We start from the raw sequence: 24,701 nt of genomic DNA, 5'->3' as shown, positions 1-24,701 counted from the left end.
ATTAATAATTCTAAAAATACATTGATATCCACTTTCTTTCAAGATAGACTAATTTTATTAAAAAAGTTAAATATTTTTTTTATTATAAAATTAAAAATCCTTTCCTTTTTTTTCTATTAAGGAAAAAAAAGTCTATTGGAACTCTGTTATATTCCTAATCTCAATCTATTAGCACTCCTTAGCAGATGAAATTAATATTTACAAAGAAGGTTTTTGAAGTTGGATTAATTGCACTATGGCCCAACTTATACAAAAGGTTCATTTTGACTGGTTGCTGGATGTGCCATTTTGATTCTCCACACAACACTATCACTTGAATTCATGTTCTGATATTAGCAGACAAAAAGCAAGATACATGCATATGCTTGTGGACTTACTACTACTAGCAGCAGGTGGTCCTCCATTTAGTTTGCCATTTTTAAATCCAAATTCAGTTTTTCTTTGTGCTCTTCATTGATATTTTGAGTAATTTCTTACCGTTGAAACAATAATTTAATGGTTTAGTACTCATCTCATAACATTAACTATGCAAGTTTTAGATGTCATGCACTAGGAAGAAAATCTTCCTGCATGTGAATATTAGGTAGACTCGGCATAACCTCTTGAGTCTTGAATCTGTTGTTTCTGCTGCTGTTGGATGTTGCAGTTTATGAGTGAGCATGATAGAATGGCATCCCCAGCAAGTGGAATGACAAGGAGAACATCACAGTTGCAAATTTCGATCATGAAGCCATCTGGGTCATGGAAAAAAAGCTGATCGACATGCATACCACCTTCTTCTACCTTTCCCTTCACGTACTCTATCTTCATATCCTTCAATTTTTTCTCCACTATTGCCATGTTCTCACACTGCCACATAAATTTCATCACAACTTTGTTAAAACAAGCTAGCGCTAACTTTTAATTTAATCAAGTAATTACTTCCATTAAACATAGAAACTAAACTACTTTCATTAACAAGTGTGTGTATATATACATAGAAAGAGGGAGAGAGAGAGAGAGAGAGAGAGAGAGAGAGGGAGATACTTGGAAAGAGATGTGGTTGTCCTTGGGATTTATTTGGCTAATCTTGGGCATCTTGTCAAGATCTTCAGATTGCAGTAAGTGTATGCCAATGCCATAGCTGAACAACCTACACAAAACAGAAAGGAAAGAAAATAAATAAATAACAAATAACAAAATTAAAAAGGTGATCATGCTTTCCAAGAAGAAGAAAAAATTAAAAATCTTGGATTTTAGGCATATATACCAGGCGCCATCAAAGTCAAAGGAGCCAGGCCTCCTGATAGGAAAGAACCCAAGAATGTTTTGGTAAAAGTCAAGGGATTTCTCAAGTGATCTACAAACAATCGAGATGTGATTCAAAGACTCGATTTGCAGAGGGTTATTCATCAAGTTTTCCTTCATATTTTCCAGGTGCAATAAAAGAAAACAATCGTGAATGGAAATTAGAGAAGAAAAGATACAAAAAATATAGTGGATTTGAATACAACAGAGGCAAGAAAGGAGATGCTGAAGAGACTTTCACGGCTCCTCTTTACTGCTATATATAGAAATGTGGTGGAGTTAGGACACAGGGTGGGTTGTATTTCTGCATGTGAAATAAATTATTTTTGAGATAATGCAAGGGAGGTTTGGGATAGTGATCTGCTATTACACGTAGATTCCACGTTAGTGGCTTCGTCTAATTAAGGCTGGCACCAGTAATTACGTGCATTGACAAATAGATATTGCTTATGGGGCTCCTTTCTGGACCATTCAACCCTCTATTTTTCGTGGAGGTTTCTATTATCTATTTCCCTTCCTCTTTCTTGCTTGCTTACCCGTTGTGCGAATTGAGCCGTACACAAATTATTCAGGCCCAAAAAAGCCCATAATCGGCAAAGTGCCTTCTACAGTCCTCGACTCGTCACGACATTTTTGTGTTTGGGGACAAAATGGGTATTCGAATATTTAACCTTATATGCTTGCCAGGTACACACTTGCCTTCCCCCACTGATCTAGGTCTCTTTTGCTTCGAAAATTTTTCAATTTTCCTGGAAAATCTACAGAGGTAATGGATGGCAAGGTAGAAATCTCCCTCGACAAGCTCCCTGTCAAGCGCTTGGAAGCCATTGAAGAAAACGGCTTCGAACGCTTCCCTACGTACGCTTCTTCATTTCCTTAAGTCACTCCTTTTTGCTTCTCATAAATCAATATTTAAGAAATGACAAGGGAAACTATATAAATTTAATTTTCCATTTTCTTTCCACTTGTTTCTCAGTTTCCAAAAGGAAGTTGAAGTCAATTTCGTTTTCCTGCTTAAATCTGTCGTGATTGTGTGTAAATAAACTGAAGTTGGATCAGAACCTAAACCCTAATTAACATAATTTAATTAGAGATAAGTTTGCATATTTCATCTCAGCTTACTAAACGGAGGTCTATTCATATGTTACTGTTGAAGTAGGTTGTAGGAAGTTATGGAGAATTTTTACCAGAGTAGATTCGAAACTAGTGTTTATTTGTTGTTTTGGACAGCAGTGATATTGGATATGATGAGAAGAGAGTTTCACTGATTCGCCGAATAGATTTTGCATGGGCAGTGGAGAAAGAAGACGAGGAAAAGAAGAAGAAGCAGAAGAAGAGCTCAAAGGAGAGCTCCTCTACACCATGGCCATGGCAGAGCATGGTGGAGAACTTGCAGTTAGCTCACCAGGAGCTCTCTGTCGTTTTAGATCTCATCAATTTTGTGAGACTCACTCACCCTACATGTATTCTTCTTGTTTTATTTCCTGTATTTTTCATTGTGAATTTTTTTTTAAAGTTCAATTTGGTGGTAGATTTATATAGCTGAAAGTATGAGGTACAAGAGTGTAACGTGAAGGGAGAGTAGAGTAGTATGGTTTTTGCGTACCTGTAACTTCTTGCACTGTGTGCTTTATGTGTGCATGTGTGTATTCTAAAGTAAATAAGAGGTTCTCGGTTGGCATTGAGAGAGTAGAATTTGGTTTTTGTTTGTTTGTAGGGAAAATGTGGGGAATGGATACAAATTGGAACATTGAATGCGAAATATACATTTTAGGACTTATAATCTGAGAAATCATAAATATGTAATTCATACTATTACTAACACACAATGTGGGGTTTGGGTGTATGGAAATCTTTTGTAGGACTTGAAAATGTGTTGCAACTAGACGTGTAAACTGAATTGAATTAGTTTTAAGAAAATTTTTCCTCCATCAGAACTCATCCATTCCAGCAAATGGTTCTAACTTTTGAAGTGGTAAAAATTAGTTCGTTTTGCATTGAAATATTGTATTCATAAGGTTTTAGGCAAAGAAATGATTATGATGATGCCTTTGTGATGAAAGTGAATTGCTTTGCATATGATTTTGTTGTGGATTCATTGTGTGTAGGTGGAAGCTAATGATGCTGTAACAGTGGCTAGCATGACCAGGCCAAAGCCGTTGCCCGACGAGCATCTGGCTGATCTTGCTGTGTCTACAGCAACAAAGCTACAATGTTACCGAGTACATTCATTTACTGTCTTGCTCTTTTCCTTTTTGGGTGGGGGGAGGAGGTGTGCAGTTGCTTTGGTGCACTTACTGTCATTATATTATAATTCATGCTGTATAATGTAAATTGGGCCAATTTTACATCAATTGGATCACTAACTAGAACTTGTTATTGTAAGGCACAATTTTTCAGGGCTCTTTTGTTCTGATATTTTAACTTCTTCTGTCTGCCAAGTGTCTTATTAGTTATTACTCTTTATTTCTTCCAGCATCTTGGTAAATATTTTAAGCAGTCTGCCAAAGCCTTGGAACAGCAAGTTGCTAGGGAAGCAAGATTTTATGGTGCTCTAATCAGGTGTGTCTGCCCTGTTTGCTTATGTATTGAATTCAGTATATGGATCTTCAGTAGACCGTATCTCTTAATCTCATTATATATCATATTTTTAATTACTCATGTCTATAACTGAAAATACCATATCTTCAACAATCTTACTGTTTTTTTTCTGACAATCTGATAGATTGCAGCAAAACTGGAAAGTTAAACGGCAGCGCATGGCAGCAACTGGTCCTAGTAATGAGGGCTTCACCATTGATCTTTTTGACAATACTTTATATGATTCAGCCTCTGTATTTCGGCCCTCTTCTCTATCTTACATTCGCATTGACCATGACTCAGCTGGCATGCTCGCTATAAACTTACCTCCTAATTCTTGTCGCTCTCTTCGTTTTGGTTTTCTTGGTGTACATTCCAATGAAAATGTAAAGAAAACTACTAAAATTGGAAGCTCGTACTCAGTTAAGCATCCATCAAAAGGAACTGAAAAAGAATCTGGAAGTGATAATGAATGCGTAAAAGAAACAAACATGCTCCTTCGTGAAGTTCATCGGGCAATCTTCGATGAGCAAGTAGGTTCCCCTTTCCCTCTTCCCTTCCCCCCCTTCCCCCCACCCCCCCTCCCAACAAAAGAAAAAAAAAATTTATATATATATATATATATATATATATATATATAAATATATATATATATATATATTTATATTTATTTATTTATTTATTTTACATTCCTAAGGTTCTTGTGGTTCCAGGTATTTGATATGGTGAACCGTGAAGCCTTCAACCAATCTTTAGGAGTCAATGTGACTGGAATTCAAGAAAATTATCTACAACTAAGCATAAGTCCAGGAACTTCTGTGTTCATATCCCTTGAGCCAACTTATGAGGATGATCAAACGGTTGATGGTGGAGACTACCGGATCTCAGAATCTTCTGTTTTACCCTTAGATTCACTTGATGGAGTGAAGTTACCAGAAGAAAAACATGAATATCTCAATAAGAAGTCGAGCATTCCTAACCATATCAGTTTTGAAATATATCTTCAACAGATTTTTCACGAGCATGTATTTTTAAGAGCAAAGGATAGACCCCTTTCCAATGGCATTCGTGTATCTGTTCAACCAGCAAAGGATGGGTGTGGTCTTCTTGGTCATTTCTGCATGTCTGTGGCTCACCGAATATTTTCAAACAGAGTCCTTATGGAGCTAGAAAATGTGGTATTGTCCTGTTTGCTAGTTTTACACAGATTGCTGACAATTTTTTGCATTTGATGTGTGGTTGAACTTTTTCCTTAGTATTTTTTTTTTATTCCATAGGCTTGCAAGGTCCCATATCTCCATTTAATATCTCATCCCACCTGGCATTCTCGGACATCTTCTTGGACAATATTCATGAAGGTTCCTCAGTCCATTATCCATGCAAGTTCTCAATCACGGACATCAGATGTCAAAAGCATGAAGAGCGATATTAAGACAGAATTTCGGACTAAGATTGTAGTAAATGATGGTCGCATCAATGTTGAAGCAGAAGGTGCTCCTAATGTTGTCGGCCTATTTAAAGGCAGTTCTGATGACATATGTTCTATGAACAAATATGATTGCAACTTGGCTGATCTTCCTGTGATAATTCTTCAGCAGGTAGGTTGCAACACTGAAGATTTGTGGTTGTATCACCTGCTTTTGTGATGGTTATGGTATGGATGTAGGATTATAAAGCAGATTTCCCTGCTTTTCCCTTGATAATCCTATATGAAATCAACCTTACAAAGTTAAAATTGCAACTTCTTGATTATCTATTTTGGGACAATTAGGGTGAACAAAGAAGTAGTTGCTGTGATAATGAGGAATCTTTAGTTTTCTTTTTCTTTTTGTCTTTTCTCACTAAAAGGCTGAGATGGAACTGATGTGATAGAGATTCATGGATTTTGATAAAAATTGGGTTGAAGATTCAAGAATTAAGGGCCTTCTTGGTTAACCTTTAGGATCCTTATTTAGTCAACTTTTCTATGTAAGACTAGTGTTGTATAGGATTTGAAATATGTAGTTGCCAGTAGTACAAGTGTAGGCATGATTTTGATTGCGTCAATTTTTGAGGGAAAAAGAAAACCATACTAAAATATTGAAGCTAACAAACTCAACCAGCTTCAGAAAATGAAACCTAAATTGAACCAAAACAAGAGTATAATTGAACCAAAGCATATTGAAAATGGTCATCCTCTGTTTGCTTTGCCAGTTTCAAATATTAGATAGATTATAGATTGTAGAAACAATTTTTTCTTCAAGGAGGGTAACTTTCTTCGTATTACATACATGTTAAATTACACAAGATTCCTTTCGTAAAAAAGATGATAAATAGATGAAGATATTGAATTTTCTTCCTTGTTGAGTTGAATTGAGTTGGTATTCCTTGGTGTATATTGCTGATAAACTGAGTTGAATAAAGGAAAAAAAAAAAATAGCCAACCCTAGTAATTTGGGATGAAGACCTAATTAAGTCGAGTATTTGTTTTGCTTTCTCGCATCTAAAACAGCCTACTCTCTTTTTTAAAAACAGTGAATTTAATTTGATCTCATTCTCCCTTCATATAAAAAATAGTTAATACAATTTTAACTGCCAATCTATTTATAAGAAAGGAAAGGATCTCGGAATTTATCCTCATAATTTGTATTGATCAGTCAACATTTTTCCTTCATTTATTTGCTTCTTGAGGTTGAGGTGAATGTGAATGGGTAGTAACCATGTACTTATCCATGCTTTACTCTCGTAATTCTCATGTTTTGTTATCTTGTCCTGGACTTTTGTTATAGGTTGCTAGCCAGGTTATTCGCTGGCTTCATGAGGAAGCTCTTATGGTGGGAATAAAAGCAAACCGTGACTTTTTATGCTTGTCATTTGAGTTGGAGCAGGGTGAAGTACTGAGCCTGGTGGCACATGTGGACCCTGAAGATGCTGAAGGATGCATCTCCTGGTGGTTAGTAATGGAAGATGGTTTTGCAGAGGAAAAGAAACTTCATATGGACACAACAAATGGTGCATCTGAATATAGGAAGTTCTTGGGGTATTTACCTCTTGATATCTTGTACTCAACCCTGATGGATCTAGTTAGTTTGTGCAGTGGAGGTGGGAGCCAATGACAATTTTATTTTATATTTTTTTCTTGCACTAGCTAATTGGAGATGATCCAGGGACCACACATGTAATACTTAACTTTTTTTTTTTTTTTTATCTGTGAAATTTGATAGTTTTGTAACAGATCATTCCTAGGGTAGTACTAGTAGCAATTGCAGTTGCACTGTTACATAGACAAGCTAACGGTGCCTTGTGTAATCATTATCATTGCTGTTGGTGATGATTGTCATAGCTGAGAGCTGACTTTGTACAAAAAATTAATTGTAGTTTCAGTTTACAATGCTTATCTAAGGAGAGAATTTATCTGGGAATTGGGAGCACTAAACTCTGTCTCTTTCACTCTGTGGAAAGAATCATTTTTTATTTTTTTGGGTCTATATTCAATAGAGTATGACTGGTTCTCTTCCTTTGGACCTTTGAGATGCGTAGAAATTTTGTAGAATCATTTTCATTTTTCTATTCTCTATCTCGTATTCTTTTTTATTACATGGTAAGAATTGAATTTTGTCAATTTAGGTACATGGGCTTGAAGCTCACCCCTTTTTCTCCAGCTATGATAACAGATTTCAGACTTCAGATTTTGTCCAAACTCTTCCAACTCATTGAAAGCTAAAAGTAGGGGTGGCAACGGTCCGGTTTCGAACCGAAATCAAACTGAAATCGGTTCGGTCAAAATCGGACCGAAACCGGTCAAAATCAAAATTGGCTTCAAACCGGACCGAAACCGTCATTCTACGGTTTGGTTCAGGTTCATAATTTTTAGAAATCGTAAATCGACGGTTTCGAACCAGATTGAATCGATTATTTCGAATCGGACCAAACCGGCGATTTAAATACAAAAAAATTCAATAAATACTTCACTCTACTCCTAATTCACATATATATATATATATATATATATATATAATTCTCTACACAATTATTCTCTACACTCTCTTTAATTCTTAATACTCTTTCAATTTCTCTCAAATTTTCTAAATAATCATTTTCTACACTCCTTTTAATTCTCAGTACTTTCATAATTCCCCTACTTTATTATTTTTATACTCACTGAAATTTTTAATCCTATCTCAATTACTCTGTTATTATTTTATATCTTCAATAAAATTTTCAATACCCTCTATTTTGATTTTTTTTCTTTTATATTTTTTTAATTATAAATAATACTCAATTCAACTAAGCTTTTATCCCAAAAATTTATTGGGGTCGACAATATGGATTCTCTTTCTCCACTCTAAACGATTTTCATTTTATAATGCTTCTAGATCATGTTATACTATTCTCCTCCAAGTCAGTTTAGGTTTACCTATTATTTTCATTTTATCCTCAACCCAATATGCTCTACTTGTCTAATTGGAGCTTTCCTATGTCTATGCTTCACATGACCAAACCACCTCAATCTCACTTCTCTCAATTTATAACTGAAAATTTTAATTCCTCTAAATTCTAAAGGGATACATAGGCAAAATTAAGTTCATGCACATTTTTCTATTTTTTTTTAAATTAATTTTATCTCTAGTTTTTTAATAAGTTCAAGTCTTTGCTTATTAAATTTTTCTTAAAAATAAGTTATTTTTATTCTTATTTTTCTTATTTTATTTTGATTGAAAGATTTCTAAGAAAAATTAAAATATTTTTACAAATATAACTTAAATTCTAAATTAATAAAATTTTCCTCTAATTTTTTCCTTTAAGTTGCTCTTAAACCGCCCCTAAACCGCTTTCAAACCGTCTTGAATTGTCATTTTTCGAACCGTCCTCTAAACCGTTTTAAACCGGGGCTCGAACCGGAACCGACGGTTCAAGAACCGTCTTCCAAACCGTCCCATGACGGTTTGATTTAGGTTCATGATTTCATTGAACTTGAATCGACAGTTTAAGAACCGTAACCGGCAGTTCCTGAACCGTGGCCACCCCTAGCTAAAAGCAACAAATCAACCCTCTTCCAAGTTTGAGGAAGCCTGAGCTTGATCTGGAAGGATAAAACAACACATTATCTTACACCAATCAGCTTACCAAGCAAACCTCAAAATAAATACACAAGAAAAGACAAGACTTTTCCACACTTAGAACAATCAGCTTTTATCACGTGTCAACGGTCGTGATTTCAGTCGTCAGATTACATCCCTTGCTTCCTTGATTAGCACTAATTAACTAATTAATCAGTTGTTAAAAAAATACTAAATTAAAAGGGGAAAAAAAAGGAAGGGTAGAAGATTCCAAACCCCAATCTTTGCATTCTTCAAAAGCGCCACGAAACGAACCCACCCTTTAAAAACATTCCGTTATAAACAAACAGAACCCTTTCTTAACGCTCGCAAAGCCTCACACACTCCTTTCACTCTTTGTTACGCAGCTTCAAATGACCAGACTGCCCTTCCTTCCTCCCTTTTATTACTTGCAGAATCGTTGCTTTCCTTGCATTCGTTGCTGGAATCGGTGAAACCCAAGAGAATTTTGAGCATTGAAAGGAATTCGAATCGGGAATGTGGGCCTTTGATGAGCAAAAGCTTGTGGGGGGTATCGTTACTAGTTTGGTTTGAGTTTTCCTCTCCTCTTTTCCCTATTAAGGTGCTCTCCCTCCTTGTAGTGAAGTTTATGAGGAATTCAATTTCTGTTCTGGGTGCTTTTTTTTTTTTTGTTCCAGTAATATTCATTCATTTTATCATTTTTTTTTCTTTCTGGTAAATAATAATAATCCCCCACGTCGTTTATTTCATTTATTTTTGGTCACTGATTGTGTAATCAGTTTGCTATGAGATTGATACGAGTGTTTAGGAGTAGCTTAGAGCTGAACTTCTTTGCTTAGATTCTTTAGAGAATTGAATTTCATTTTTGGGTTTTGAATTTGGAGAGCATTGGTGGAGTGGAGGAGGTTATATTGATTGATTTCTGGCTTAGAGATTTTTTCATTTTAGAATTGGAAGTGTCATTGGGTTGGCTGTCCTTCTGCGTGTGAGCATGTCTGGTGGTTCGCCTGTTGGAGGTGGATATATGAGGCAGAGACATAGCCAAGGCTATGCCTCTGGTGGTGATGATCTCGAGGATGATGCATGCTCAAGGCCACAGCCCTTTACTTCTCCGCCTAGCCCCCGAGTTCGGTCATGGGTTGAGATTGTGGAGAATATACTTTGGATTGCCTCTGCAATTTTCATCGTTTACTTTGGTGATAGACATTCCAATTTGATTTATCTCTTGTGGCATGATGAACGAATAAGAAGGTAAACAGTTCAGTTGCTACCAGTCACTTTGTGCATTGTATTTTTTTTTTAAGAGATGCATCTTGTGATATTTAATGCTATATAGAGGGGAAATTCTATGGTTACTTTTTTTTTAATCCTATAACAAAGTAAAATTTATTTTGTAACTATCATTGGGTGAATTAATAATGGTTCATCTAATTTTGAAAATAATAAAGTGTAAACAAAGTGAATAAAAAACAAGCAAGCATAGAAGGCACCTAGAGAGAGTATTGGAAATGTAAGTAGACTTGTATAATTTTGATGATACAAAATATTATCAGATTCTATTTCTTTATGTTTCTCTGCTGACATTGAACTGTTCAAACCTTTTGTATTGTTGTGCTATCTCAGTCAAATTGTAAGCGAAACTGTGTCTAAGAAAAATTGAAATATGTTTGAAATGCCGTAAACATAAATTTGACTTGAAACAATTCAATATATAGTGAAGCTGCTCATTCCCATTGACAATGGCAAAATGACAAGACAAAACAAAAGAAAGATGGGAAATAAAAAATTGAGAGAAAAAGAAGAAAAATATTGTACAGTCGATGAGAAACATGATGTTAAATTGCTGCAATGTTCTTGTTTCATGGAAACAAGTGGTCACGGTCTACAAATGTTCTGTGTTGGTGTTGGCTTGCATGGACACTTTTTTTTCCTCTTTTCTTTTTTCATTTATATGACTGGCATGTTAGATACTTGCATCTAGTAGACAGATCTATAAGAGTTTTACTGAAAGGCTACACTATTAACACTTCTGATGAATTATGGTGATCTTTTTCCAAAATAAAAATGTCTTATGTTATTTTTATAGTGCTTTTGACTAATATTATGTGCTTTTTTGTTCTTAATTTTTAATTTTACAAGTAAAATACCATGTGAAATTAATGAATACTGAGACATTTATCCGCAAAACCTTGAAAAACTTTTCTAATAAAAGGCATGTGAAGTAGATTCAAGGGAGAGGGAATTTAAAGTGTAATGTCTTTTAGAGCTGGTCGAAGTTTTTTTTAAGGAATATAACATTAAGTTTCTGGATGACTGGAATTTCTTCCAAGAATATTGAGATTGTCAACAAAAATTATGACACATCTTTGGAGCTGCCTCAAACAAATTAGCTTCATAAGTTAACTACTTGTTTATTAATTTATATATATTTTGCCTAATGAATTCATAAAAATGGTTTGATTGCAAAATTTTCTTGCTAATGGTAGCATCCTCACTTCCCTCTGCATATGAATTTCTCTATAATGAAATGGAGTGGTATTCACTCTCAAGCTTTATGCCCATCTTTTAGAGCATAGTTTTATGTATCTCCACCACATTCAGTTGTTCAGTATCAAACTTAATTTATCCATTTCTAAAGGACACTTACCTCATTTGCAGTCTAATGGACGATCCCAGTTTTGATCAATTCCCTAGAACTTCTAATGAAATGTGATAGTTTGTGATCAATTAGTTGTCTGGAGTGTAATAACATGCGACATGCATATTATGTTGACGTGTTAGAATATATCTGTGTGGTAAAGCAAGCATGGTTGTTTACATGCTAGTTTGCTTGTTGCTACACGGATTATCTTGGAAATATCTATGATCTATGAATTTATGTTCTCTAATCTTCCAAAACTTTCTATGCAGATTGCCTTTATATCTTGGGATGATAGGTGCTGGGTTGAATGTGGTCATATTCTTATATACAAGTATGTTTGCATGGAGTGTCAGGAGGTTTGATGAAAAATGGGAGCTATCAAGTATATCTGCTTTGCCATTTGTTACCCTATTGGGACTCGTCTCTTTTTGCTTGTAAGGCTTAACTGTCATGTCATCTTCTGTGCCAATAACTTTATTTGTACACCTTATATATTTGGACCAATCCTGCCTCTGAACCTCTTTTACCTCTTTTCATGTAGGTTTGCCTTCGCTTTATGGCCAATATGGAGTTTCTTGACCCTTCCACTTCTGGTACATCTTAGACCCTTTGGCATTTGTTCCTTATTATCTGTACAATAATTTATTTGTGTAGATTGCCTAATTCCTCTTTCCTTGCTGCAGTTCACACTGTTTATGGCTTGCATGGTCATCTTTCCCCATATCATGATTGTGACATTCAGGCAGCAAAATGATGCATTCCGTATAGATTAAACAATCCAAGCAGTGGGCTACTAACATAGATGAAGATTTTCTAACTGGAATTTATTGCTGATGCCCAATGGCATTGGGCATGTATCATGCAATTCGTCTCCTTCCTAGTTCTGCCACCCTGATGCTAACAACAAGAGCTGATTGCTGTTCAATCCGTCAGTACTCATACCTCAGGCATTTCTCAACTTGATGAACCTTTTATGCCTGATGGTTTGTATCACTATGATAACAAGAATTAACAATCTTTTATCAATCAGATTCTGGTGAGATGTCAATAGTCATGTAGAGACATTGAGCCTTTCTGACAGTCTCCCAGTGTTAGTCTGGTCTGGGAACATGTTCATCTTTGGTTTAAGAAGGTGGTGTGGTGTGATTTTATAGTAGCGAGATTGAATGTTAATAGCTTTTAACCATTTGGAATCATCTGTAGCTTCCAGTTTCATTCTCTTGTTATAAGGTTAGGATTAAATGCTTTTTAATATGTTTTCATACTCTTCTAAACTCATTTCTCCAAATTAAACATGCTTAAATTTTCATAAAAGCAATTCAAAAACCATGCATTAGTTTAAGTGATGAATCTTGATGTATTCGATTTGTCCTGCTTAGAAGCTGTAGCTTTAGCCAATACAATTACAACAGAGAAGATAGTTGTGATAGTCAGCTCATTCTAATATTATTTTATTAGTCATGATTAGATTCTATTGACTTCCATTTCGGTGAAGTGTCTTGTACAAGGGACAATGAAAACAAACAGGCACACGAGACCCCGAAGCCTCGAGCCTAAAACAAGTTTTACTTGTCTGAATATTAAAACCCTTTTAGCGATTATACTGTTTAAGGTAGAAATTTATGGTAAGCTATTAAAAATTTTTTATATATAATTTACCCTAAAATTTAATATCTGAAGTGAATGTTTTGGCTGGTATGATTAATGGACAAATCTTTGTATGGAGTGGACTGTGACAGCATTAGGCTTTGTATTTAAGCAAAGGGCAGAGTTCTGACTTCTGATTCTGAATGTATGCATTATGAACAAGTTAACATTTGGGCAGAGACAGGCCCCCGGCAAGAACACCCCTAATTCCTATTTGTTTAATAATGAAGCGATGAGATTTGAATTCTTACATGTATTCTTTTTAGTAAGACTCCAATTTCATACCTGTTTGCCTAGCCTGATTTGATTTAGCACTGGCTTAGTTCAGTGACCGAAGACATATCATTCACATGAAAGACATAAATTCGAGTCTACAATTCCTCTATCGAATAAAAAAAAAATCTTTAGCTGTTTGATGAATTAAATTTTTGGGTTACCTAGGTAGGGAAAGTTAAAGTGAAGCCCACTGGAATGACTTTTGAGTCCCCACAAAGACCTCAACCATGCCTTGTCTCCCAAGTCTGGAAAGACATCCTTCAATACATCCTCTCCATAAAGCAAAAGTAACCTTATAATTCTAACCTTAGTGCCTTGAATTATTCTTGCGTTTGCATCACATTCTTATATCACACACTGAAATTCTGATGGAAAATGAAATTAAACTGTTTAAGATAACCAAGTACCCCCATAAAAGCATCATCTTTTTCAGCACAAATGGAGCAGAAAGCGATTGCGACAGATGTTGAGATGCAAAATATTTCAATCATCTTTTTTATCATAAACCTTTCATTTTGTCCAAATTAAAGCTTTATATTGTCCAAAGCCTGATTGGATGGAAAGAAAAAGGATGGATGAATTCTATAGAAAACGATAAGATCAAAAAGAACATTATTTGCGGTTTCAAGAAATGCTAATGGCTTCATATCAGATGATTTTCATTTTCTTTTAATGGTCTTGTGAGCATAAGTTCAACTGGACTACACAAACTTAGTAGTATTGATATAAACATCAATCAGTTCAATTGTCTTATTTTTCTTTTATCTCATTTCCTGAGGATAATAATAATAATAAAAAAGAGAGATAAGTGCCTATGATTTTCCATCACTAGTGATTTCTTTATCTTCTTTTGCATGATGGGAATATTTTTGTTTCTTTTTTTTCCCACTTGAATCACATGAGAATTGAGGTCAAGCCTTTCAGTAATAATCCAAACTTTGATATCACTTGTTAGAGATTCGGGGAGCTCAAAGTTTTTGGGAGATTTATTTTTGATGTGTTTTGTAAAAGAATACACTTATGGATTTGACATCATATCCAACCTAAAAACTTAAGGCAACGGGTTTATAAATCTTTCTCATTTATATGTCTCTCATTCATCCCATTTTTTTTTATGTGAAAATCTTACACTTGCATATTCTCAATATTTTTTTTTCTTTATATTTTTTTTAAGCTTTTGTGGAATGGTTGGAGTGTCCATTTATATAATTTCATGTGAACTGGTGGCCTAATGGACTTCTAAAATTGAAGAAAAATATTGCAAAATATTAATAAAGCAAAAGGGAAAGAAAAATTGTAGCCAAGCAATGGAGTATCTTGATTCAAATGGTCCACAAAGCTGCCTATGTAGAAGGGGACCTGCAATTGTCAAAGAATGTGGACTTTTGAACATATCTTCCTTGTAAGAATTGTTTTCTATATTAATTGCTACACAGAAATAATCAAGCACTCATTTGGTGAAATTTCCTATGTGCACTTGTGTGAAGGTGTAGCTAATTTATAAAGGAAACTCCACCTTGAAATTTCCTTTTTGTGCACCCATTGCCCATTACTTGAAACTCAATTTCCCACCAACAAAGTTAACTTGATGGGGTAAAGTAAAGCCTCAATAGGTCACTCTATCCAATCCCATGTTTTCCCAAACATATCCTACCAATAACAACGTCTAAGCTTTAATCTTAAACTAATTGAGGTTGACTATATTTATTCTATTTTACCGTTTAACTCTATTAAATATTAGGTACGCATCAATATCTTACAGCCAAGTACTAATATAGCTCGTGTTTAGGTGAGCACATCCAATATTTATCATAAGATTCATATCATGAGAGATGACTGAATTTTACACTGGCCGTCAATCTATCACAACATTTCTTCTTTATTTGGACTTAAGATTAGTTATGTTTTACTAAAATCACATAAATAGACTACTGAAAGGATTTAAGGAAAAAAAAAAAACTGGAGTGAGAGGGAAGGTGATATGATTAAAACTAAGTGATATGATTAAAACTAAGTAGTTGTGGCAATTGTGATGCCATTCCTAGATGTGGAACATCCAATGAGAGAAACTTTTCTATTATGGTCATAAAAGAATAAAGAAAAAAAGAAATCAACAACCTAATTAATATCAGCCTATAACAATGAATAATATCAAACTTTGAGCCAAGACAGAAAGTACCCACCTAGAAAAAGTGTGTTGCACTCTTTGTAACATACAACAAGCATATGAAAAAGAAATTTGTAGTTAATTTGTAGCTACAATCTAATGAATCCATGTAATTGGCTTAGTACACCAAATTAATATTTGATTTTCCAGCTAATTAATCAACTTAAGATAACATAATGAAAAGAATTATAACTTTTTGAATGGAGATATTGACATTTAAAAAAAAAATTGCTACTTTTTATATATAGAAAATGAGAAAATGATTGAGAGAATAGGAACTCAAATCTGACATTTGCAAGGTGAGTAATATACGTTATATAGAGAGAGAAAGAGATGAGGATCGGGAGAATAGGGACTCAAATAAAGTGAGTAATATTCATTTAGTTACCGTAACAAATCAAACTAAATTTGGTGCTTTTAATATTAGAAATTGTTTATAATGTTTTTTTTTAATTATATAAACTTTTTGAAACATTTTAAAAGAAGTTTTCAACACTACATAATTATTATTAGTTCTCAATTTGTAAAGTGTTTTCATACTTTTATCATTAATATTATTTTTATTAATTTTTATATTAATCTTTTACTCATTTTTATGAAAAAAACATTTTATTTTTTTTATATTTTTATACTCTTATAATACAATCCACTATCATCATTTTATTCTTAAATATTAATAAAAACAACAAAAACAATAATTTATCATTAATATTATATTTATTAATTATTTTAATATTGTTCTTTTACTCATTTTCATGAAATAAAATTTTTAAAACATTTTGATTTTTCAAGTATATTTTTTTTTATTCTTATAATACAATCCACTATAATCTTTTTATTCTTAAATAATAATAATAATAATAATAATAATAATAATAATAATAATAATAATAATAATAATAAGTGATAGCTACTATATTTTTTTTTTAAATTAAATAAGTATTTTACATGAGAATAAATTTTTATATAATTACAAACTAATTAACTACTTGAGTTTTCAATTTTGACTATTAAAATAATATTCTAAAAAATAAAAATGTTTGATACATTTATATAGTTCGTTTTTTTTTCTTCGTTTACAAAGTTTTCTGATTTTATAATTTGATTTTCTAAGAAAATTAATTATGGAAAATATTATGATAAATTTTAATAAAAAATAATTATAGGAATATAAAATTTTTTTGAAAAGTATACTGAATATTCCTAAAATTAAAAAAAAATGATACTGTTCACTTAAAACTAAGTTAAATAGTTAACATTTGGGACAAAATATTCAATGTGACAATCATTATTCAATGCTCGAATCAAAACTAAATAAAAGGTTCAATCGCTTAAATTAAGCAAGATCGAGCTAAACAAAATATAGTTCGATCTAGGCCCAAGTCAAATAGCAATAAATCAAAAGAATGAGCAATGTTATTTAATAAACTGAGCAGAACCTATACCAAGTAATAGTAACGTCAATAAAAAAATTAAGCCAAAATATTAAGAGATAATCTCGAGACATCAATCAACCTCACATTTTTTTATTTTGGGGGCTTATGTGGTGATAGGACTAGTCTTTTAAAGCTTACGACAACATAAAAAAAAATATATATATATATTATAAGAAAATTTAAAAATAAAAATTACAATTGAAATGCTAAATTTTAAAAAATAAATACCAATATTATCACTCAACTTTTTATACAAATATTTACTTTCCCTGGTTTAGATCCTTATTGGGTATTACTCAATATTCTCATAATTATACCTTTTAATTTTGGCAAAAAATTTTCATGATTTAAACTCAACATCAGAATTTGTGCAAAGGAGTATTGATAGTTTGTGTTAATAATAATAATAATAATAATAATAAAAATAAAATATAAAAATATGGATGTGGAAGATAATTTTATCAGAATGGTTTTAACTCTGTTTTATAAAAAATAAATTTTTAAAAAGTATTTTAAATATTTTTTAATGTTTAAAGTATTTAGAAAAATGTGTAAAAAAGTATTTTTTAATTAAAAAATAATTATTTTTTATTTTTTAAATTTTAATAATTTTATTAAAATATAAAAATAATTATATATATTTAAAATAAATATATATTATTAATTTTATGTAAAAACCCATGGCGCACAAAGATCATCAGCATAGAATTTGATAGGATCAAAATTTTATTAAATGACCAAAATACCCTTGTGGAGCTGAAAGCAAGCAGGGGGTTGCATAGGAGTAGGATACGATGGTGGGTCAACATATGCACACATATATAAGAAATTAGAAAATCTTCTAAAACTTAGTGGTGTAGTTTTTTTTTTTAATTTTTTAAATTTTAATGAAAAAAGCAATTTTTTATGATTATTTGATTATTTTTATTATTAAATTAAATTTATCAATTTAATTAATAAAAGTTGTATTAAATTAATGTAAAAATATGATAATTTAAAAAATATGTAAATATAACATTTATTTTAACTTAATAATGAATAGTTTCTTTTATATTTTTATTATTAATTATACTCAATATTAGTTTAAAATAAAGTTTTATTATTATTATTTATAAAAAAAAATTATAATTATATATACTATTATTTATAAATTAGACAATTTTTCTATAGCTAAAATTATTTATAAAATAAAATAAAATAAAATAATTTTATTCAAACAAAATAACATGGAATCCATATTTTTTACTTTGTCAAAAAGAAAGTTATGACAGAAGCCATTTGCCAAAGTCTCAAATCAAAGAAACCAACAACAACTATCTTCCAATTCCATTTGACACTTGTAGTGATCTGTTCTTCATTTCCCCAATAAAACAACCACCCAAATGTCATCATTCAAGTCCCGGCCTTTCTCCTCTTCTCCTGTAATGGTTTAGGTTTGCTTTTTTGTTTCACCCTTTCTCTCTTGTTGAGCGACACACACTCTTGTGCTTGGTAGGTTGTGCCGTTGAGGTAAATGGGCCCTAAACTCCACTGAAGATTTAATGTTTGAAAAGAAGGGTCTCCATCTCCTCCTCTTGCAGTGCTCCCTTTGCCCCCATTTTCATGCTGTCTCGCATTTGGATCTTTTCGGTTCTTTCATCAGAAGATAAGATTTTGGTTTCTTTTTTCTGCTCTCCATGAAGGTCACGATAGATTCTCTTCTGGGTTTTGATGATAATTTAATAATGGTTTGGCTTTGAGGGATTTGCTATCACGAATTATCCAGTTTTTAAGATGGTTTACTATTAGTTATCTTTAGCTGGGTTATTTGCTTTGAAGGTGGAATTTCGAAGCTTGAGAGCTAATCTCTCCTGAAATTCAATTGCTTTGAAACATTTGTGAAAAAGATTGTAATATTGAAGTTGGGTTCTAGATGTGGACTGGTGGTGCTGATCAGGCGTATGCATTTGGGATTTGCTTGTTTCTAATGCAGGGGATAAATGATTGAAACACGGGTTCTTTGATTTTGGCGGCGGGATTTCTATAAATCAGGTGTTGTTTAATCCTTGAAGTCGAAACTATGGATAGAGCGATACAACCGCCTCTGGTAAATTGTTTACCACTCTTGAACTATTTTTCTGCTTTACTTATTTAACAGACAATATAATGCTGAATTAGGTCTGTCCTTCTCATTTTAAATTTGTTGCTCGATTTGTGTGTCTTCTTGTTTTTAAATTTGGTTCAGTTTATGAATTTTAAGCCTTTTCTCAAGGCGCTTAATTAGCAACTTCAGTATGTAGTGATTGAATTTGAAGCTACTCGAGCCTTGAACATTTTTCAGTATTTGTAGTGTGGACTCTTTCATGATGCAGCGATTTTTTCTGCTATTTTTCAGTTATTGTTTATTTTTTATAGTCCAAGGCTGAGGTCTTGTGGTGGCCATAGATCTTCATACGATTGAAAAATAATCTTTTATCCTTTCAGGTAATAATCACAAACCTGTTTAGTATGAATATGCTAATAAATAGCAGCAGAAATTGTTCACATGGGTCTAATAGAAATGATTAATAGTGGAATGAAGTGTATTAATTATTCTTTAGTCATCATAACATTTTTCACTGGGTCACCAAAGGCATATGATTCTAAGTGCACTTTGTTATCCTAATTTCTTAGATTGGTAGAAACTTGAGGTGTTGAAATGAAAAAAATAAAGCAAAGAATTCAAACTCTATGATAAGTGGAGTTTTGGAATCTTTGCTGAAGTCATGGCCTATTTATGCATCTAATCTTTTTCTATATATATATATATATGATTTTTTACAGTAGAATTATTATTTCTTATATGGAAATGATTCGAGGTCAGAGTTGACACATTATTACTTGCACGTCAATGCTTCTTATGTGCAGGTTTTGGATTGCAGCCAAGCTTTAATGTATTGTATTTATTATTTAAATCTCAAAGGGAAAAAGTGATATCTGTACCTTTCTTGAAGCTCATTATTCTCCGTTTTAGTGAACAAACTTGAGTATAGGAGAAATGTTGCTTATGCAAAGCATTTTTCCTGATGTAGAAGTACTAGTTTGGTAGAAAACACAAGTAATAGAAAATGTTAGCAATATCATGAAATGTATGTTCTGTTTTATCCACTCTTGCTTCTTGCAAGTAAGTTAGATTGCTTAAGTTTTTTTTTTTTCCTATTATCGAAAATTCAAAATGAAAGACTGTTGCACGTGTAAATTAGTTATATTTAATTCTAATTTTCGGCATAAAATGCTGGGTAGGACATGCTGCAAAAATGGTAGGCTGAAAGAAAATAAATTAACTATTCTTCATATATGTTTGTAGGTTGATACCACAGCTTGTCTATGTAGAGTAGATGCAGGCCTCAAAACGGTTGTCAGTGCAAAAAAATATGTCCCTGGATCTAAGCTCTGCCTTCAACCAGACATTAAACCATCCATTCATCCTACTAGGAGCAAGCCATTACGTGGTGACAGGAGCAGAAACCAATCTCCTCTGCTTCCAGGACTCCCTGATGATCTTGCTATTGCTTGCCTGATCAGGGTCCCAAGGGTAGAGCATCGTAAGCTTCGGCTAGTGTGCAAAAGATGGTATCGTCTTTTGGTTGGAAACTTCTTCTACTCACTTCGGAAAAGACTTGGAATTGCTGAAGAATGGATATATGTCATCAAGAGAGACCGAGATGGAAAAATCTCATGGCATGCATTTGACCCAGTATACCAACTCTGGCAGCCCCTTCCTCCTGTTCCAAAGGAATACTCTGAAGCCCTTGGATTTGGTTGTGCTGTCCTCAGTGGCTGTAACCTCTACTTGTTTGGTGGTAAAGACCCTCTTAAAGGATCAATGAGAAGAGTCATATTTTATAGTGCTAGGACAAATAAGTGGCACCGTGCCCCAGACATGCTTCGTCGGCGGCATTTTTTTGGTTCATGTGTGATAAACAACTGTTTATATGTAGCCGGTGGGGAAAATGAAGGGGGGCATCGATCCTTGAAATCAGCTGAAGTATATGATCCTAACAAGAATAGATGGTCGTTCATTTCAGATATGAGCACAGCAATGGTGCCCTTTATTGGGGTTGTTTATGAGGGAAAGTGGTTCCTGAAGGGGCTGGGATCTCGCCGACAGGTTCTAAGTGAAGTATACCAACCAGAAACTGATAGCTGGTACCCTGTTTATGATGGCATGGTTGCAGGCTGGAGAAACCCAAGTGCTTCCTTAAACGGACGCCTCTATGCTTTGGACTGTAAGGATGGCTGCCAACTTAGGGTTTATGATGATGTGACTAATTCTTGGAGCAAGCATATTGACAGCAAGATGCATTTGGGGAATTCTCGCGCATTGGAGGCTGCTGCACTTGTTCCACTTAATGGGAAACTCTGCATCATCAGGAATAATATGAGCATATCTTTGGTTGATGTGTCAAAATCTGACGATTTGAGGGGTGCTACTGCTGAGCATTTATGGGAAACCATATCAGGCAAAGGGCCATTCAAGACTTTGGTCACAAATCTCTGGTCAAGCCTAGCAGGCAGGAACCGACTGAAAAGTCATATAGTTCACTGCCAGGTTCTTCAAGCATAAAGAACTGATAATGAATCAAAACCAGCGGTGGTTATTTTGGCTTCTAATATCTCTTGATATGTTGCCATATTCATGGAAGGACAATTTCAGAAGCAAGTTTAGCTGGCGAAATCAGAACTCACAAACCCATTTTAGTCATTTCTTGTTGGAGTATCCTTATACCAGGAGGGGTGCTGTATGGGTAAGGATGTTTGTTTTGCCAGAATTTGGTTTTACAAGTATATGTAAGATACACAGTAGTTACCAGTAAAAAATCGAAGAGCAAATTACCCAACTGACTTCGTCTTCTTGTCACAATATGGCTGCAACATTGCCAGTCAAGTGCAGCATGTATGACACATAAGCAGGTCAGTTGGTTATTGATCTTTCTCGACAAATCCAACTTGGGTTTTTGTACTTTTAATGCTACAGTTTTACTAGATGTTCAACAGTTCATAGCCAATTTCGAATGAGCAATACAAGTTTTAGCCTTTCCAAGGTTTGTTTTGTAAAGTAAGAATGCAAGAAATGTTTCAGGGAAAGTTGCACAAAATCATCAACTCAACTCAACTAAGTTTTTATCCCAGAAATTTGGGAACGGCTATATGGATTCGTTTTCTCCACTCTAAATGATTTTGGGTTAAGTCCTTAGAAATGTGTAATGCTTCTAGGTCATGTTGTACTATTCTACTCTAAGTCAATTAGGTTTTTTTCCTTTTTTTCTTTCTATCCTCTAACCTAATGTGCTCTACTTGTCTAACTGGAGTCTTCGTATGTCTACGCTTTACATGACTAAACCACCTCAATCTCCCTTCTCCCAACTTATCCTCAATTGGCACCACTCCTACCTTTTCTCTAATACTCTCATTATAGACTGTCATCTCTGCAACTCTTATCTTGAACGCATACGACTCTTTCAGTGCCCAACACTCACTACCATATAACATAGTCAGTTGTATGGCTATACAGTAAAATTTTCCTTTCAACTTATTGGAAATCTTGCGATCACATAAAACTCTCGTGACACGTCTTAACTTCAACCATCCGGCTTTAATCCAATGGCTAATATCCTTCTCACATCCCCTATCTACTTGAATGACTGAGTCGAGATATTTAAAGTGATTATTTTGAAATAGTACCACTCCATCCAAACTAACTCCTTCCCTATCACCAGTTTGGCCTTTACCGAACTTACAATGCATGTATTCTGTCTTCGTTCTACTTAACTTAAAGCCCTTTGACTCTAGAGTACTTCTTCAAAGCTCTAGTTTTCTATTGACTCATTCTCACGTCTCATCTATCAGAACAATATCATTTGCAAACATCATGCACCAAGGAATACTCTTTTATATATGTTTCGTCAATTCATCTAAAACTAATGTAAAAAGGTAAGGGCTTATAGCTGATCCTTGGTGTGATCCAATTGAGATCGGAAAATCTCTTGTGTCCCATCCCATTATGCGCAAAATGGTAGTTACTCCTTCATACATATCTTTTAACACTTGTATGTATTTAATAGATACCCTCTTTTGTTCTAACACATTCCATAAGACATCTCTTGAAATACTATCATAAGCCTTCTCCAAATCAATAAAAACCATGTGTAGATCTTTCTTTACATCTCTATATTTTTCCATCAAGCTTCTAATGAGAAAGATCGCTTCCATAGTTGAACGACCGGCATGAAGCCAAATTGATTGAGAGATATAAAAGTATCATAGCGTAGTCGATGCTCCACAACTATCTCCCACAACTTCATAGTATGGCTCATGAGTTTAATTTTCCTATAGTTTGAGCAACTCTGTATGTCTCCCTTATTTTTAAAAATAGGTACTAAAATATTCATCCTCCATTCATCAGACATTTTCTTTAAGTTTAGAATCTTATTAAATAATTTAGTTAACCATGTCACTCCCATCTCCCAAACACTTCCACATTTCAATTGGTATTCCATCGGGTCCACAGGCTTTACCCACTTTCATTCTCTTAAGTGCTTCCTTTACTTCTAAAGATCTAATTCTTCTAGTATAATTCACATTCTTTTCTATTGTTCTATAATCTATATTCACGCTACTACCATTTTGACTATTATTAAAGAGTTCATTAAAATAATTTCTTCATCTTTCTTTAATGTCCTCATCTTTCACCAACACTTTTCCTTTTTTATCCTTAATGCACTTAACTTGATTAAGATCTTAACATTTCCTATCTCTCCTCCTTGCTAATCTATAAATATCTTTCTCCCATTCTTTAGTTCAAAGTTTCTCATATAACTTTTCAAAGGCCTCTTGCTTGACTAACTGCCTTTTTTGCCTCTTCCTTTGCTATCTTGTACTGTTCATATGCATCATTATTATCACATTTAGGTAATTTTTTATACCATTCTCTTTTTCTTTTCACTGCTTTTTGTACTTCCTCATTTCACCACCATCTCTCTTTTGAGGGTGGTCCATGTCCTTTAGACTCTCTATGTACTTTTCTAGCTACTTCTCTAATCTTTGATGCCATATGTATCCATATATCATTAGTCTCCATATCTAGCTTCCATACTTCGAACTCGAGAAGCTCATTTTTGAATTCCCACCACTTTTTCGAGCTACACTATTTCTTCTGACCTTACTTGAATTGTTCCTAAACATAACATCCAAGACTACTAACCAATGTTGACTTGTTAAAGCCTTTCCTGAAATGACCTTGCAATCCTTGCATAAAGCTCTATTTGTCTTCCTAGTTAAGAGGAAGTCGATTTGACTTCTATGTTGTCCACTTTTAAAAGTCACTAAATATGACTCTTTTTATAAAGTAAGTATTTACTAGTATTAGGTCGTATGCTATAGCAAAATCCAGAATGCTTTTTCCCTCATTTCGACTGCCAAAATCAAAACCTCCATAAACATTTTCATAACCTTACTTATCACTTCCTACAATAAACCTTCACGAATGAAAATATTCTCTTCATTTAGTATGCTTTGCATTAAATCATCCATATCTTCCCAAAACCTTTATTTACTCTCACTATCTAGTCCTATTTATTGGACATAAA

The 24,701-nt window shown here is 33.6% G+C and overlaps 4 protein-coding genes across 6 annotated transcripts; 3 read left to right on the top strand and 1 right to left on the bottom strand.

The window, feature by feature from the left end:
• Positions 1 to 307: 307 nt before the first annotated feature.
• LOC110642934 (glyoxylase I 4-like) lies at positions 308 to 1,530 on the bottom strand. The gene is made up of 3 exons (XM_021795138.2): positions 1,250 to 1,530; positions 1,027 to 1,132; positions 308 to 849 (listed from the first exon to the last, which is right to left on the bottom strand). The coding sequence occupies exons 1-3, from the start codon at positions 1,405 to 1,407 to the stop codon at positions 580 to 582; spliced, it is 534 nt and encodes a 177-aa protein (XP_021650830.2). The 5' UTR covers positions 1,408 to 1,530; the 3' UTR covers positions 308 to 579.
• Positions 1,531 to 1,960: 430 nt separating this feature from the next.
• LOC110642927 (mediator of RNA polymerase II transcription subunit 17) lies at positions 1,961 to 7,268 on the top strand. 3 transcript variants are annotated; one of them, XM_058132155.1, is made up of 8 exons: positions 1,961 to 2,145; positions 2,518 to 2,728; positions 3,396 to 3,509; positions 3,764 to 3,849; positions 4,013 to 4,400; positions 4,581 to 5,045; positions 5,145 to 5,465; positions 6,636 to 7,268. In XM_058132155.1, the coding sequence occupies exons 1-8, from the start codon at positions 2,057 to 2,059 to the stop codon at positions 6,960 to 6,962; spliced, it is 2,001 nt and encodes a 666-aa protein (XP_057988138.1). In that variant the 5' UTR covers positions 1,961 to 2,056; the 3' UTR covers positions 6,963 to 7,268. The 3 variants fall into 3 exon arrangements, with proteins under 3 accessions (XP_057988138.1, XP_057988139.1, XP_057988140.1); XM_058132156.1 differs by having other exon boundaries at positions 1,963 to 2,145; positions 2,521 to 2,728; XM_058132157.1 differs by lacking the exon at positions 1,961 to 2,145 and having other exon boundaries at positions 2,607 to 2,750.
• Positions 7,269 to 9,146: 1,878 nt separating this feature from the next.
• On the top strand, positions 9,147 to 12,764 carry LOC110642914 (uncharacterized). The gene is made up of 4 exons (XM_021795107.2): positions 9,147 to 10,178; positions 11,838 to 12,002; positions 12,110 to 12,161; positions 12,252 to 12,764. Exons 1-4 carry the CDS (start codon positions 9,919 to 9,921, stop codon positions 12,339 to 12,341), a joined length of 567 nt encoding a protein of 188 aa, XP_021650799.1. The 5' UTR covers positions 9,147 to 9,918; the 3' UTR covers positions 12,342 to 12,764.
• Positions 12,765 to 18,334: 5,570 nt separating this feature from the next.
• On the top strand, positions 18,335 to 22,156 carry LOC110642922 (F-box/kelch-repeat protein At1g55270). The gene is made up of 2 exons (XM_021795118.2): positions 18,335 to 19,180; positions 20,420 to 22,156. The coding sequence occupies exons 1-2, from the start codon at positions 19,154 to 19,156 to the stop codon at positions 21,677 to 21,679; spliced, it is 1,287 nt and encodes a 428-aa protein (XP_021650810.2). The 5' UTR covers positions 18,335 to 19,153; the 3' UTR covers positions 21,680 to 22,156.
• Positions 22,157 to 24,701: the final 2,545 nt, after the last annotated feature.

Source organism: Hevea brasiliensis, chromosome 13 (assembly GCF_030052815.1).
Source record: "Hevea brasiliensis isolate MT/VB/25A 57/8 chromosome 13, ASM3005281v1, whole genome shotgun sequence".
In the NCBI taxonomy this organism is placed as follows: Eukaryota; Viridiplantae; Streptophyta; class Magnoliopsida; order Malpighiales; family Euphorbiaceae; genus Hevea; species Hevea brasiliensis.
This window is presented reverse-complemented; position numbering and strand designations above follow the sequence as displayed.